The following is a 17,677-nucleotide window of genomic DNA, read 5'->3' on the forward strand; positions in this document are numbered from 1 at the left end:
GCAGTTAATTCCATAAATTATCTGGGAGTAGGCATTAGGAGTGATTTAAAATGTAATGACCACATAACATTGATCATTGGTAAAGCAGATGCCAGACTGAGATTCATTGGAAGAATCCTAAGGAAATGCAGTCTGAAAACAAAGGAAGTAGGTTACAGTACACTTGTTCGCCCACTGCTCAAATAATGCTCACCGGTGTGGGATCCATACCAGATAGGGTTGATAGAAGAGATAGCGAAGATCCAACGGAGATCAGCGCGCTTCGTTACAGGATGATTTAGTAATCGCAAAAGCGTTACGGAGATGATAGATAAGCTCCAGTGGAAGACTCTGCAAGAGAGACACTCAGTAATTCGGTACGGGCTTTTGTTGAAGTTTCGAGAACATACCTTCACCCAGGAGTCAAGCAGTATATTGCTCCCTCCTATGTAAATCTCGGGAAGAGACCGTGAGGATAAAATCAGAGAGATTAGAGCCCACACAGAGGCATACCGACAATCCTTCTTTCCACGAACAATACGAGACTGGAATAGAAGGGAGAACCGATAGAGGAACTCAAGGTACCTTCTGCCACACACCATCAGGTGGCTTGCAGAGTACGGATGTAGATGTAGATTTAGAACAATAATACATGTTGGATTTAAACCTATACCACCATCAAGGCAGCTGTAAACCTTAGCCACTACACTATACTCATTTGGTCAAAACAAGACTAACGTTACAGGTATACAAGAAACGCTTAAAACTTCCAACATCAATTTTCTCAGAAACATGGAGCCACTGCACGGAAAGGTACCTCCTGTGTACTTGTGACATGTCCCTCTACAATATAACTAACACTCATCAAAACCTGTGATTGACAGGTGTGATGGTTCCCTCATCAGGTGTCAACTCCATCCCAGAGGCAGTACCGTGGATTTCGAGGACCAGTCAACAGTTGTGGGCCAGCTAAACTAAGGAGAGAATACAATGGCTTTATCGCACTTTTCCCGATGAAGATAGTAAATGTGTTCAGGCCAGAGCATGTGCAATGTCATACTGCTAAGTGGACTCATGCTCTAAGTTCTTTGTGAATTTTATTCAATTTTGCAATCACTGAAATAACATCACATATCCACTGAACACATGAAATTTCTTTTCATTTCCTCCTTCCATTCTTGGTGCCTCACTTTTGTCCAACAGTGTATTTCTAATCTAAATCCAGCAACAGTTACATCCACAGACAATTAGTATCCAAAAGTGAACAAAAAATTAGGCAACGGAAATACCTGTGGGTCAGAGATCGTGTCAGAACCCTTGTCATCTTCAGGAGTCTGCAAGTTACATTCGACCGTCTCGAACATCTAGAACACAAAAATGTTACACTTCAATCCTCGTCTTCCAACAATACTATATACACTGCTTACATTTGGGGAGTTACATTAACAACTACACAAGAATCTGAAATCTACTAATTAAAAAAAATCTGAGACAGTCACATACAATAAATTTCTGGGAGTAATGTATATAGAGCAACTTACAAAGTGGAATGATCACTCAAAACCAGTCGTAAAAGAGTATATGACAGACGGAAATTCATCAGAAGAATCTTACAAGATCTGTCGAATGATTCTTGAGTATTGCTCTTCAGTCTGAGACCCTTGCCAGTTACATACAATAGGGGATATAGATAAAAACCAAAGAAAAGCAGTGCATTTTGCCAGAGTTTAATTCGGTAAGTGTTACCGAGATGTTCACCCACGTACACAAGCAGGTGCTAAAATCAAGGCAACGCAAGTGACTCAGATTTGCTACAAAAATTCTGAAGGGCACATTCCGAGGACTGTCACTCAATATATCCGTCGTCCTAAATACATCTCGTGAGAAAACAGAGAAGGTAAAATTAGATATTAAAAAGTGGCAAGTCCAGGATGGAAAACAATGATACGGAAAAGAATCAATAGCTACTACTCACATAGAGGAGGTGCTAAGTAGCAGACAGGGGACAATGAAAAGACTGCGCACACACACACACACACACACACACACACACACACACGCGTATCTGGCTTCTAGGGCCCTGACTCTGGCAATACTATCCTAGGGGGGACATTCACCTAGACTCGCATAGGAAGTGTGGTAGTAATCAAAGATACCATGACAATTTTTGGACTACTGAAACATTATTGTTGACCACCTGTATCCCAATCCTGCAGAATAATTATCAGTGTCAGAAGGAAAGAATGGTGTCAAATTTGACTGAGGAGCACAATAACGGCCTCACGTCGATGTCTCTGCCATATCTACAGTTACACATCTACAAGTAGCAGGCAGTCGTAAAGCGGCATCCCACGGGTGGCCGAGTATCGAGCACCGTCCCCTGCACCCAGCTTACGTGCTGGCAAGCCCATCGGCAACCGGGACTTGCCTCACTTGTTAGTAACTATACCACACAGCAACCAAAGAGGACAGTATTGTGGGTACAAAAGCCGCCACAAGATGTGCCGCGTTATCTGAACAGCACTGTGCGCATCCAAAGCCACGGTGCTGCTGTCACAGGCACTACGTCGGTCACCATATTATTGTGCCACAACTGTATTTACACTGACGCACAACCCCGGAATGGCAGTTCACGTCGAGCTCTTCACAGGCACACACTGCTGTGATCTATGTACCTGTAATGTCGTCGCTAATTTTGGGTGTTACTGAGTAGCAAGCAGCTCCACTGCAACCGTACGTGAGGACAACAGGCAGGAACGGAGATGCCGATACGCGATTTCACGAGTGAGCCTCCTTGCACACCCCGAGGCAGCTGTGTCGAGTCGTGCTATTGTGACGACACTGTAAAAAGGCCGCACAACACCAAATTGGCTCGCAGAGTATTTTTGCAGCAGCAAGACAGGAAGGTGTCAATCTATGCGTGCCCGGAAGCAGTGTAACGGCACCCCAAGTGTGCTACTAATCACTATAAGTACCCTCTAATTCTCACACAGTTATACACAGTTCGGCAGCACCCTCCAGAACATCGAGTCCACCCGAGTCTCCGTCACATTACGGCCCGCCGGCAGCCGACGCTAGTCTGGGCAGCTGTCACCACCACCCCATTCACGGTTCTAACAAGGGAACCTCCCCATCGCACCCCCCTCAGATTTAGTTATAAGTTGGCACAGTGGATAGGCCTTGAAAAACTGAACACAGACCAATCGAGAAAATAGGAAGAAGTTGTGTGGAACTATGAAAAAAATAAGCAAAATATACAAACTGAGTAGTCCATGTGCAAGATAGGAAACATCAAGGAGAGAGTGAGCTCAGGAGCGCTGTGGTCCCGTGGTTAGCGTGAGCAGCTACGGAACGAGAGGTCCTCGGTTCAAGTCTTCCCTCAAGTGAAAAGCTTACTATCTTTATTTTCGCAAAGTTATGATCTGTCCATTCGTTCATTGACGTCTCTGTTCACTGTAATAAGTTTAGTGTCTGTGTTTTGTGACCGCACCGTAAAACCGTGCGATTGGTAGACGAAAGGACGTGCCTCTCAAATGGGAACCGAAAACATTTGGTCACAAGGTCATAGGTCAACCGATTCCTCCACAGGAAAACATGTCTGATATATTCTATATTACACTGGTGACGGCATGTGCGTCACATGACAGGAATATGTTGTCGGCCCACCTAACTTGTACACTTGGCAAATGGGTAAAAAGATTCCTGTACCTTGCCCGATTTAGGTTTTCTTGTGGATGTGATAATCACTCCCAAAAAAGTGATGAAAACATAAGAGTTTGTCAAATAAACGGCAACAAATGAATGCAACAGTTTCACAGTCACACAGTTTTCCCTGTGCTGTGTCAAAACATACGTTTTTAACTTTTTCAAATTTTTCCATGTGTAGACCACAAATCCTGCATATGTCCAAGCAAATCTGAACATGTCCTGGAATTTTGGAGAGCGAAGTTGAATATGTGTGAGTACCTGAACTTTGATAATTGACACACGATCACGTAAACCATGCTGCTCTGTGTACCTGTGCAGCTTCGCAAAATCATAGAATCTTTTCACAAAGTATTTCACTTGCCGAAAACCAAACACATCTAGCGGTTGCACAAGAGGTGTACAACCTGGAGGAATGGTAATCACGTCTACTCCCACACTAAAATTGTCTGAAAATAAAAAATTAAACTTTTCACTTGAGGTAAGACTTGAACCAAGGACCTATCGTTCCGCAGCTGCTCACGCTAACCACGGGACCACGGCGCTCCTGAGCTGACAGCCTCCTTGATGTTGCCTATCTTGCACCTGGACGACTCAGTTTGTATATTTTGCTTATTTTTTTCATAGTTCCACACAACTTCTTCCTGTTTTCTCGGTTGATCTGTGTTCAGTTTTTCAAGGCCTATCCACTGTGCCAACTTATAACTAAATCTGAGGGGGGTACGATGGGGAGGTTCCCTTGTAAGTGCGAGGGTGCAGACTTAACAACTGTGACCTGCTCTGGTGGAGACTTCTGCCCACACTATCGTAGGCTGCTAGCTGACCTGTAACATGGTGGAGACTTTAAGGATCTGATATTGTGGAGGTTGCTGCCATAACACACAGCACAGGTTTTCTAGTCAACCCTAGTCACCTATAGCCTGCACAACCACCACTCCACATGCTCTGTGCCACAGTGGCCCCACTCACGTCGGGTCACTATATATCAGGATCTCTCCAGGAACCTCCAGCGATCTACTCTCCGACACTGGCCCACCTGTCGTGCTACTCAGAGATGTGACATCTGTCACAGTGGACCTCCAGAACACTGCTGTTGTGGCTTGTCATTATGTTTGCCCAAACATACATTCCTTCAATTAAAGTGCCTACATGAAGAAGCAGAACGTGTAACACAAGGGATTGGCTAGAGAAGAACGGTACAGATTTTTCTGTCAGGGAAATGAAAACGGCGGAACTGCTGCAAATCACAAAAAGAGCATAAATCACCTAAAATCACTTACGAGATTGACAAAACTGTTGGCAAAAATGATCGTCAAGTGTTGCGCCTTCCACTGTTTCCTTTAAATGATTTTTTTGAAAAAGAACATTGTATTTAATTAAGTTGCTTACAGACTACTGAACATACAGTCGCTGTGATAAAATGTAACTTTACCTACAAAAAATCACTAAATAGGGTGTAAATTTTAAGTTGATGAACCAGAATAACTCGAAAAATAAGCTGCACACGAAAAAATGTGTAGAATCCAAAGTTGACTATTTTCGTGGGGGACATCTGCTCATGGTAAAATTAGCCCCCTGGGGGTGGGGCGGGAGGCAACTTTAAAATTTCAAATGGGAACCCCCCTCCCCATTTTTTATTGCAGAATCAAATTCTACACAAAAAAAACTAGGTACATTTTGTCTTAAACATTTGTTTCGATTCTTGGTTGTTGGTGCTGGAATTTAAGAAAATCCATGTTCTCATTTTTGCGTGGAAAATGGTTACGCATGAATAAAAAATATCTTATTTACTTCGAAATTTTGATTTGCTAAAACTAAAACTCTCTCTCTCTCCCCATGGGGTGGGGTTTGAGAGAGAGGAATTAGAGTTTTACAAACGTTGACCCAAATATTAACTTTTTCCGCAGATTCGAGTAAGTTTTGTTTGCAATTTGGCTTCTTGGCATTGAGTGGCGTCCTGAACAGTGTCGGTCTTCAATTGACATTTCTCCATTTTCAAAACGTGAAAACCACTCATAGACCTAGGGCAGTGGCTCCATAAGTAGTCTTAAGCATTACAATAGATTCTGTGGCAGATTTCCCTGACAGCAAACAAAATTTCACAGCCGCACTTAGCTCCTGACAAATTGGCAACAAGTTTACACCAAAATGGAAAAAGTTGTTTTACTAAAAAAAGCTCTCATAGGCGAACCAACACACTCACAGAAACAACTTCGCCCAATGACTCATATGGTGTGACCGTAACGAACAACTGGTCAAACAATGGGTTTCCCTACTCTCCCTCCCCACCACAGCCCAATTCCCATTACTTTTGGGTTCCCCCTTGTATATACAATGGGGTGACAAAAGTCATGAGATACCTATCAATGTTTTGACAGACTTGCTTTTGCCTAGTGCAGTGCAGCAACTTGACGTGACTTAGACCGAACAAGTCACTGCAAGTCCTCTGCAGAAATACTGAGCCATGCTTCCTCTGTAACCGTGCATAATTGTAAAAGTGCTGCTGGTGCTGGATTTTGTGCACAAAGTGACCTCAGTTATGTCCCATAAATGTTTGATGGGATTCATGTTGGGCGATCAGGGTGGCCAAATCATTTGCTCAAATTGTCCAGAATTTTCTTTTAATCACAAACAACATGGCGCAGTGTGATCCCTAAAAATTCCATCATTTTTTGGCTGCGAATGGCCTCCAAGTACCTAAACATAACCATTTCCAATCAATGACTGGTTCAGTTGGTCAAGAGGATCCAGTCCATTCCATGTAAACACAGCCCACACCATTATGGAGCCACCACCAGTTTACACAGTGCCTTGTTGATAACTCGGGTCTGCGGCTTCGTGGGGTCTGCGCCACACTCCAACCCTACCATCAGCTCTTATCAACTGAAATTGGGTCTCGTGTGACAAGGCCACAGTTTTCCAGTCGTGTAGGGTCCAACTGATATGGTCACAAAAACAGGAGAGACACTGCAGGTAATGTGCATCTTCAGGTTTTGGCGGCGCAAAGACTGTTCCATTAAGTTTCGGGTGTGCAGCTGCAAGAAATCTTCTTCTTCTTCTTCTTCTTCTTCTAATATTTCGGCTGTATAACGTTCAGCCATCTTCAGAGTGAGCCACAAGACTGCCGCTCCAGTGCTCGTTTCGTCCCTTTATACTCGTGTACCGCGCGACTGCGCATGCGGCCACAGATGCAAATGCGCCAGAGACGTTGGTCGGCAGCAGAGACGTGCATAATGCGCGAGTTGTATCTATGACTCCGCAGTTGATCTGTGTTGGCATATCGATATATCATTGTGAGCTGCACTGTGACGACGTCCTTGTGAGTTTATTACAGCAAGTGCCGGATTCCATGATTTATCAAGATTGAAACCACTATCTCTATTAATTAAATTCGTCGTCAAGCGAATTTCAATCGCCTCCTTCACTATCGAGTCCCAAAAGGATGACGTAGTTGCCAAAATTTCGACGTTGTCATACAACATACTGTGACCATTATCAACACAGCGCTCTGCCACTGCCTACTTGTTAGGTTGTAAAAGTCGTGTGTACCTGTGGTGTTCTGTACATCTTTCTTGGACAGTACGAGTTGTTTGTCCGATGCAAGAAATCTGGAGTTTACAAAATTCCATGTGAATGTGGCCTTTCTTACATCGGACAAACAACTCGTACTGTCCAAGAAAGATGTACAGAACACCGGAGGTACACACGACTTTTACAACCTAATAAGTCGGCAAGAAATTCATAGTCATACCAACAGTGTTTGTTGGTGTTTTGCGTGATAAATAGAGTCCTCCATGAATTCTGTTGAATGGCAAGTTGCAGTAGCGTAATGGTTAAGGTGTTTGGCTGCCAAGCGAAAGGTTTCGAGTTCAAACCTCGTTCAGCCGGCACGGTAGCTCAGCGTGTTCGGTCAGAGGGTTAGCTGCTCTCTGTAATAAAAAAACTGAGTTAATGGATCAATGACGAACTGAAACGGGTGTCTTGCAAGGTCCGCCCCGAGAAGATACTAAGAATGAAGACAAACAAAAATGAGATTAAAATAAAAAAAAGGAAAGAAAGAAAAAGAAAAGTTGGTAGAGCACAAAAAAAAGGGAAAAAAAATACCTTGTTCAGAGCGTAATATTTTCTTTATTTAAAAACAATTTCAAAGTGTCTTACTTCATGAATTTTATTCGTCTGAATGTAATTTTTTGAAATTTCTAGTGCTTTGTCTCTTCATTATAATCATAAGTTTTCGGTTTTTCTAATTTTGGGGCCAAATAGTTTTGTGAAATCGAATGATCATGGGTGTCAAAGCAGTCGGAACACTACGTGTCTGCACAGGTGAGCAGTGCAGTGACGACGAAATCGCGCACAGCGCGGAATGCGGGGAGCACGCCTCTGTAGCAGCGAAAGGGGTAATGCGGCCGTGGTGGCTTTACTTCATAAACTGCGCGCTCCCCCTAAACGTACGTTTGCGAACTATACTATGGCACTGCTTCTCTTGGTGCGTGCGTCATTTGCAACTGGCAACGCAGCAATCTCCCGCTTCTGGGCGGGCATGTGCGAGCTGCCAATATAAAAGAATTTAACTATAGTGGAAGAGGCAGATTATAAATACTAGTGGAAGAGGCACGAACAACCATTGGAGAACTGTTTGCACCCATTCACTTATTCGTGTTTGCATTCACTCACTCATTCACTTCACAGTCACACAAAAATAAAATGTACAGTTTCTGTGCAGGGGTGCAGATACCACACATTACCATTTTCTAAGACAGATAAAATATAGACAGGATCTATTGCTTAGGGCTTTTTAACGAATTCCTAGTCTTAACTGATGTATTCACTCACCTGAATTTACAATCCACTTTTGTACCCTTTGTCTGTCACCGAAAGGAAATGTGAAAGTATCTCCTTCCACAGGAGCCCTGCACGACAGCCGTACTTACTAGCGACACTACCTCAAAAATTACTGTTCTTCGCAGACGGCGAAGAGCCACTCAGGGTCGCCTGTATTCGGGTATGCTGCCACAGAGCCCACCGAACACAGTGTCGTCTGGCATAGTCGCCCCGAGTATGTCGACATTTGGCAGTCGTTGCCAGCTGACAGTTGCCTGTCACAGCAAGAGGTCAGTCAATCTCATTTTTGTGATACTAAACATCACAGGGTGGTGCAAAGGAAGCAGACTTTGTACCTCTAATGCATCGAGAAAGAGGTGCATCAGTTTAACGAAAAAATAATATGTGTTGACATTGCTTTATAAGTGATGCCTATATCTACATCCCGCAAAACCCTGAAATGTGAGGCAGAGGTAATTCTCACTGTATCACTTATTACGGCTTCTTCCCGTTTGCATTCGCATAGGGAGAGCGGGGAAGAATGACTGCTTAAATATCTGTGTGCACTGTAATTAGTCTGGTCTTATCTTTGCAATCCTCAGTGTCGGTTGGTCGATCGAATTGGGGGGGGAGGGGAGGGGAAAGGGGGGGGGGGGGAGGGTACAGGGCCAAACAGTGAGGCATTAGTCCCTCGATCCAAGAACGGTGCATCTGGAAGTAGAGATGTCTGCCCACTGAGAACGTTTTCTGATCCAGTTGGGAGATCCACAACGGTAAAAGCGAAAAAGCAGAAAAGTAGTGGACAACTTTTCTATTGCCAATCCTGAGAACAAGACGAAGGAGACATCAGCAGATGGGTGTCTCCAGGGCTCTGCAGGCGACAGGACACTGTGATCCCCAGGGTGTGAAACTACGGGGCTGTAGTACATTGCTAGACTTGTCACTTAAAGCCGGCTCTGAAAACTAATGTGCATTTGCGGGGAAGTTTGCACCTACCTCGAAGCGTCCGTCAGTTCAGTATCACAGCATCTCCGCAGGTATTCTCCCGTAGGCCAAACACACCTGCGACAATTTGTGCTGCCCTTCACTGTATTCGTTCAATGATTTGCCGCACAGTGATTTTTTAGCAATCTCCTTTCTAGACTGTCTGTATATCGCTAGCGCTCTGCCAATGAACTGAAGTCTGCCAGCTGCTCGTTACACCCAGGTAATTAATACTAGTTGCCGTACTCCTGTCGTAGCTCATCGGTTGAAGTCACTTGACAGCACATTTTCTTTGTTTTGTAAAGTATACCCTTTTACATTCCCGACCATTTAAAATAAGCTGCCAATCATATATAATACTAGCTGCACATGATCAGTTTAGCAGCTTCTCAGTCTCATTAAATGGAAAAGAAAGAAAAGAGAAAGCTCATGTTTCTAATATGTATGGGGATTGGATATACATCCCAATCCCCCCCCCCCCCTCTCTCTCTCTCTCTCTCTCTCTCTCTCCCCCCCCCCCCCCCCCTCCCTCCCTCTTTCTCTCATTCCATCAACTCCCCCTACCTTTACCTATCCATCTTCTCCTCCCCATCTCTCTCCATCAACTCCTGCACCCCCTCTCTGTCCGTCTCCTCCTTCCAAATTTTCTATGTCCATCTCCTCTTTGCCCCTCCCCCTCTGACCCTGAGTCTTGTTTATTGTAACTACAAAATCAGATTCAGCAGTGGTATTTTAATCATAAACCAAAAAGCCATAAATACAACTTTCCTGTTATCTATGTTTCACTAATTTTTTTAAGAATTGGGTACATAAGAACACACTCACTTTAGAATTCAACATCGAGTCAAAATTTCAAAGCCATTAGTCAAGAATTTTCAGAGATTAACGATGTTCAACAAAGCAACTTTTACATTTTTATAATGTTTCCCCTTTTATTAAATATATATCAGATGGAATTCCTATAGTATATAAAAACACTTGAGCTTTCAGATGCAATGAGAACTTTCAGAGATTTGAGATTTTGAAGATACGAACATCTATTTTTGACCAAACGCTTTGAAATTTTGACACAACGAACGTTGTATTGGAAAATGTGGATGTTTTTCTATACTTTTTTAAAAATATATCTAATATACATTTTTTATGAATTTAGTAACTGCGAAACATCATTAAGATACCTAAAACATACCTGAATTAGAATGCAACACTGTGTCACAATTCAAAATTTCAAAGAAATCGGTCAAGAACTTTCAGAGGCACACGATTTTGAACAAATGAACATTTTTTTTTACAGTCAGGTAATTATATGACTTGGCAAACAAATGGTAATGAGATGGGGAGCTATTAATATCAATGGGGGCTACTCTGGGAAGAAGGTAGAGCTGCCAGAGGCTGCAAGTAAGATGGGACTGGACGTTTTAGCTGTTAGTGACATTCGGGTAAAGGGTGAGAAAGAAGAGGAAGTGGGAGAATACAAGGTCTACCTGTCAGGAGTCAAAGCAGGAATAGCACATGGGGTGTAGGGCTTTACATCAGGAAAGAAATGGAACCCAGCATAGTTGCAATAAGGTATGTAAACGAACGACTGATGTGGATAGATTTGACAGTGTCTAGCAAGAAAATTTGGATTGTGTCAGTATATTCGCATTGTGAAGGGACAGATCAAGATAAGATGGATAGCTTTTATGAGGCACTCAGTGATGTAGTTGTTAGATAAAAGGACAAGGACAGTGTTCTGCTCATGGGTGATTTTAACGCCAGGATTGGAAATCGAACAGAAGGGTATGAAAAGGTTATGGGTAAATTTGGAGAGGATATGGAGGCCAACAGGAACGGGAAACAACTCTTGGATTTCTGTGCCAGTATGGGCTTAGTAATCACAAACTCCTTTTTTAAACATAAGAACATTCACCGGTATACTTGGGAAGGCAGGGGAACCGGATCTGTCATTGACTATATAATAACAGATCAGGAATTCAGGAAGGCTGTGAGGGACACACGCGTATTCCAGGGATTCTTTGATGACACTGATCATTATTTAATGTGCAGTGAAACTGGGATTGTGAGGCCGAAAGTGGAGGAGGTCAGGTCCATATGTAGGAGGATAAGAGTGGAGAAACTTCAGGATAAGGAAATCAGGCACAAGTACATAACAGAGCTCTCAGAAAGGTACCAGTTAGTTGAATGTAGTCAATTACAGTCATTGGAAAAGGAATGGACGAGGTACAGGGACACAGTACTAGAAGTGGCTAAAGAATGTCTTGGAACAGTAGTGTGTAAAAGTAGGATGAAGCAAACAGCTTGGTGGAATGACACAGTCAAGGCAACCTGTAAAAGGAAAAAGAAGGCGTATCAAAAATGGCTACATACTAGAACTCAGGTAGACAGAGAAAGTTATGTTGAAGAAAGAAACAAAGCCAAACAGATAATTGCAGCATCCAAGAAGAAATCTTGGGAAGACTTTGGAAACAGGTTGGAGACTATGGGTCAGGCTGCTGGAAAACCATTCTAGAGTGTAATTAGCAGTTTTCGAAAGGGAGGTAAGAAGGAAATGACAAGTATTTTGGACAGGTCAGGAAAACTGCTGGTGAATCCTGTGGATGCCTTGGGCAGATGGAGGGAATATTTTGAAGAGTTTCTCAATGTAGGTGAAAATACGATCAGTAATGTTTCAGATTTCGAGGTAGAATGGGATAGGAATGATGATGGAAAAAGGATCACATCTGAGGAAGTGGAGAAAATGGTCAATAGATTGCAGTGCAATAAAGCGGCTGGGGTGGATGAAATTAAATCGGAACTCATCAAATACAGTGGAATGTCAGGTCTTAAATGGCTACACAGGATAATTGAAATGGCCTGGAAGTCGGGACAGGTTCCATCAGACTGGACAAAAGCAGTAATCACACCAATCTTTAAACATGGAAACAGAAAAGATTGTAACAACTACAGAGGTATCTCTTTAATCAGCGTTGTGGGTAAAATCTTCTCAGGTATTGTTGAAAGGAAAGTGCGAGTATTAGTTGAGGACCAATTGGATGAAAATCAGTGTGGGTTTAGGCCTCTTAGAGGTTGTCAGGATCAGATCTTTAGCTTACGGCAAATAATGGAGAAGTGTTATGAGTGGAACAGGGAATTGTATCTATGCTTTATAGATCTAGAAAAGGCATATGACCGGGTTCCTAGGAGGAAGTTATTGTCTGTTCTATGAGATTACGGAATAGGAGGCAAACTTTTGCAAGCAATTAAAGGTCTTTACATGGATAGTCAGGCAGCAGTTTAGAGTTGACAGCAAATTGAGTTCATGGTTCAGAGTAGTTTCAGGGGTAAGACAAGGCTGCAGCCTGTCTCCACTGTTGTTCATATTATTTATGGATCATATGTTGAAAACAATAGACTGGCTAGGTGAGATTAAGATATGTGAACACAAAATAAGCAGTCTCGCATATGCGGATGACTTAGTTGTGATGGCAGATTCGATTGAAAGTTTGCAAAGTAATATTTCAGAGCTAGATCAGAAATGCAAGGACTATGGTATGAAGATTAGCATCTCCAAAACGAAAGTAATGTCAGTGGGAAAGAAATATAAACGGATTGAGTGCCAAATAGGAGAAACAAAGTTAGAACAGGTGGACGGTTTCAAGTACTTAGGATGCATATTCTCACAGGATGGTAACACAGTGAAAGAACTGAAAGCAAGGTGTAGCAAAGCTAATGCAGTGAGCGCCCAGCTACGATCTACTCTCATCTGCAAGAAGGAAGTCAGTACCAAGACTAAGTTATCTGTGCACCGTTCAATCTTTCGACCAACTTTGTTGTATGGGAGCGAAAGCTGGGTGGATTCAGGTTACGTTATCAACAAGATTGAGGTTACGGATATGAAAGTAGCTAGGATGATTGCAGGTACTAGTAGATGGGAACAATGGCAGGAGGGTGTCCACAATGAGGAAATCAAAGAAAAACTGGGAATGAACTCTATAGATGTAGCAGTCAGGGCGAACAGGCTTAGATGGTGGGGTCATGTTACATCCATGGGAGAAGCAAGGTTACCCAAGAGACTTATGGGTTCAGCAGTAGAGGGTAGGAGGAGTCGGGGCAGACCGAGGAGAAGGTACCTGGATTCGGTTAAGAATGATTTTGATGTAATAGGTTTAACACCAGAAGAGGCACCAATGTTAGCACTGAATAGGGGATCGTGGAGGAATTTTATAAGGGGAGCTATGCTTCAGACTGAATGCTGAAAGGCATAATCAGTCTTAAATGATGATGATGATGAGGTAATTATACAAGTTGCCCGACTCCAGTTGTAGCTCACTAGTTTTGTAACTATACGATACCAAATCTTTTTCACTTTCTAAAGTGGAAACTAGTACATTTCTGACTGTTTAAAGCAAGATCTCTGCACGACTTCAAAATCTTACTGACTTTCAATTGAATATTTGTCCAGCTTTATTTCAGGCAGAACTATATTATAGACACCTCTACCCTCTGCACAAAGTACTACATTAATATTAATATTATCTACAATGTCATTAACAAACAAAATGCTCAGCAGAGCTTGGCTGGGGCACATCTGAAGTTACATCCACATTCTCAATGAGTCTATCCAAGATAATATACTGAGTCCTCCCTACCTAGAAAGCCTGCACACAGTCACAAACCTCGCTAAATATCCCGTATGATCATACTTTCAATAATAAGCACGTGTGTGATACTGACTCAAACAACTTTCAGAAGTTATAAGCACTGGCCAAGACAAACCCAACACGAAAAGATTTAACTGCGCTCATCCACATGCCAAACAGCAAAGGGCAACGACCACAGACACAATTCAGTTGTGTGTCCCATCTTTCAAATTCCACTGATTGAAAAGAAGGGAGTTGGAGCATAAATAACTGAGAATACATATTTATTATGCAGACACTTGGGATTTGAGGGGGGGGGGGGGGGGTGATGTTCTGCTCCACAAGAGATTGGGCCTTCCAACTTGTAATGACAACACCACCCTCAGCAACAACTGCAGTAGCCATTACTGATTACCCTGAATGCTTTGTCCACTCTACTTCACTCTGAGTTGTGTAGATCTCTTTTTCTTTAGCCAAATTTGTTGAAAACAATCAGCAACCTGTAAAAATAAAACACGAATCCAGAATACCTCGCCTCTCTGGATGTAAAGTATGGAATAGTTCAAGGTTTCTGTGCTACAAACTCTGGTCTTTATCACAAATATTTACAAAAAAAATCAATGTGTGTACAGGGTGGGCAAGCAGTCCCCATACCCCCTAGTATCGAATGCTAAATGATTTCATTTGTTTTAGCACAAGTACGTACTTATGTATTACGGAGGACACAGCACGTTATCTCGGATGGAGAGTCATCGTCAGATATTGAAGTAATGTAGGGTGTGCCCCGAGGAAGTGTGTTGCGACCCTTGCTGTTCGTGTTGTATATTAATGACCTTGCAGACAATATTCATAGTGAAACCCAACTTTTTGCAGATGATGCACTTACCTGTAATGAAGTACTAGCTGATAGAAGCTGCATAAATCTTCAGTCTGATTTTGATAAGATTTCAACATGGGGCACAGATTGGCAACTTGCTCTAAGTGTTCATAAATGTAAATGTTCACAAAATGAAAAAAAAAACATAGTATCCTATGAAGACTACATTTATTCTATATCAGTGAGTCACTGCTGGAATTGGCCAACCCATACAAATGTCTGGGTGTAAGGCTTTGTAGGTATATGAAATGGAATGGTCACACAAGTTCAGTCATAGTTAAAGCAGGTAGCAGCCTTAGGTTTATTAGTAGAATACTGGGAAAATGCAATCAGTCTACAAAAGAGTTTGCTTACAAATCACTTGTGTGTCCCATCCTAAAATACTGCTCAAGCATGAGGGGACCCATACCAGATAGAACTAACAGGGGATATAGAACGTACACAGAGAAGGGCAGCACGAACAGTCACAGGTTTATTTAATCCGTGGGAGAGAGTCATAGAGGTACTGAAGGAACTGAACTGGCAAACTCTTGAAGACAGACATAAACTATCCTGAAAAAGTCTGTAAGCAAAGTTTCAAGAACCGGCTTTAAACAATTACTCAAAAGATTTACTATATATCACTCACAAGGGATCGTGCGGATAAGATTAGAATATTACAGCATGCACAGAGACATTCAAACAATCATTCTTCCTGCAGTCCATATGTGAATGGAACAGGAAGAAACTCTAATAACTGGTGCAATGTGACATACCCTCTGCCAAGCACTTCTTGGCGGTTTGCAGAGTATAGTTGTAGATAAAGGGTCTAGAACATCTGTCTGTTTCCCTTAATGTTGTAAACACATTTCTATACGCCTCCATATTGTTCTTGACATTTCTGAGCACATCTGATGCTACAGTGTGATACGCATCTTCAACAGCATTGCATGTGCAGATACCAGCGCCTCAATGATCCATAACAAGTTGCCCAGTGTGGTGAGGTCGGGGCTTCTTGGTGGTCTTTTCAAGGGAGCTGTTGTTGCTGATGCATCACGACCAATCCACCGTCCTGGAAAGCATCCACTTAGGAACTCACTTGTTGCAAGAGCACAGCGAGGAGACATTCCATCTGGCTGTCCGCCGTGTGGACAGATTAGCACGAGGCCCCTTTACTTGTGCTGAGGTATCAACCTAACTGTGTTTGTAACACGTGTAAGTAATCTGTGCCATTCGCAGTCCCTTGAAAGAAGTACAGTCCGAGGAGACAATGTGATGTCACTGCTACTCATACCATTACATGAAGTACGTTCCTTTCTAACTTGAATGTGAGATGAAAATTCTCTTAAGCTCTAATGATGACAATATTTCTAGCTCGTTTCTGCAATTGTAGACTTAGAGGAAGCTTTTGACAATGTTGACTGGAATACTCTCTCTCAAATTCTGAAGGTGGCAGGGGTAAAATACAGGGAGTGTAAGGCTATTTACAATTTGTACAGAAACCAGATGGCAGTTATAAGAATCGAGAAACACAAAAGGGAAGCAGTGGTTGGGAAGGGAGTGAGACGAGGTTGTAGCCTCTCCCTGATGAAGGAAACAAAAGAAAAATTCGGAGTAGGTATTAAAATCCAGGGAGAAGAAATAAAATCTTTGAGGTTCGCCGATGACATTGTAATTCTGTCAGAGACAGCAAAGGACTTGGAAGAGCAGTTGAACGGAATGGACAGTGTCTTGAAAGGAGGGTATAAGATGAACATCAACAAAAGCAAAATGAGGATAATGGAATGTAGTCAAATTAAGTCGGGTGATGCTGAGGGAATTAGATTAGGAAATGAGACACTTAAAGCAGTAAAGGAGTTTTGCTATTGGGGGAGCAAAATAACTGATGATGGTCGAAGTAAAGAGGATATAAAATGTAGACTGGCAATGGCAAGGAAAGCATTTATGAAGAAGAGAAATTTGTTAACATCGAGTATTGATTTAAGTGGCAGGAAGTTGTTTCTGAAAGTATTTGTATGGGGTGTAGCCATGTATGGAAGTAAATCATGGACAATAAATAGTTTGGACAAGAAGAGAACAGAAGCTTTCGAAACGTGGTGCTACAGAAGATTGTTGAAGATTAGGTGGGTAGATCACGTAACTAATGAGAAGTTTGTGGCACAACTTGACTAGAAGAAGGGATCGGTTGGTAGGACTTGTCCTGAGGCATCAAGGGACCACAAATTTAGCATTGGAGGGCAGCGTGGAGGGTAAAAATCGTAGAGGGAGACCAAGAGATGAATACACTAAGCAGATTCTGAAGGATGTAGGTTGCAGTATGTACTGGGAGAAGAAGGAGCTTGCACAGGATAGATTAGCATGGAGAGCTGCATCAAACCAGTTTCAGGACTGAAGACCACAACAACAACAACTAATGATGATAATATTTCTAGGTCGTGAGCTAGAAATTTATCTGAAATGATAACTTCACCACAGTTCACTACATCCGGAAATCAACTTAACAAATTGTGGCATTATGTACGTCTGTTGAGAATGTCTGATCTTAAAGCCTCCATCCATTTGAGATCGCATCGTTGTTCTCAGTATACTGAGTTACAAAGCATGTTGACATGTCGACTTCGTATGAGATTTTTCAATCAAAGTGAATACTCCGGCATGTGTTTCTTCTTGTATCTTCTTCCTTCCACTTCGCAGGCTGCCTTAACACTGC

The 17,677-nt window shown here is 42.5% G+C and overlaps 1 protein-coding gene across 1 annotated transcript in view; it reads right to left on the reverse strand.

Moving 5' to 3' along the window:
* The window catches only part of LOC124719643, a 163,856-nt gene that overhangs the window by 121,688 nt on the left and 24,491 nt on the right, over nucleotides 1-17,677 (reverse strand). The window contains exon 2 of the mRNA XM_047244857.1: nucleotides 1,269-1,343. Within this exon, the coding sequence (XP_047100813.1) occupies nucleotides 1,269-1,343 (75 nt within the window). The remainder of the gene's footprint in view (nucleotides 1-1,268; nucleotides 1,344-17,677) is intronic.

This window comes from Schistocerca piceifrons, chromosome 11, assembly GCF_021461385.2.
Source record: "Schistocerca piceifrons isolate TAMUIC-IGC-003096 chromosome 11, iqSchPice1.1, whole genome shotgun sequence".
In the NCBI taxonomy this organism is placed as follows: Eukaryota; Metazoa; Arthropoda; class Insecta; order Orthoptera; family Acrididae; genus Schistocerca; species Schistocerca piceifrons.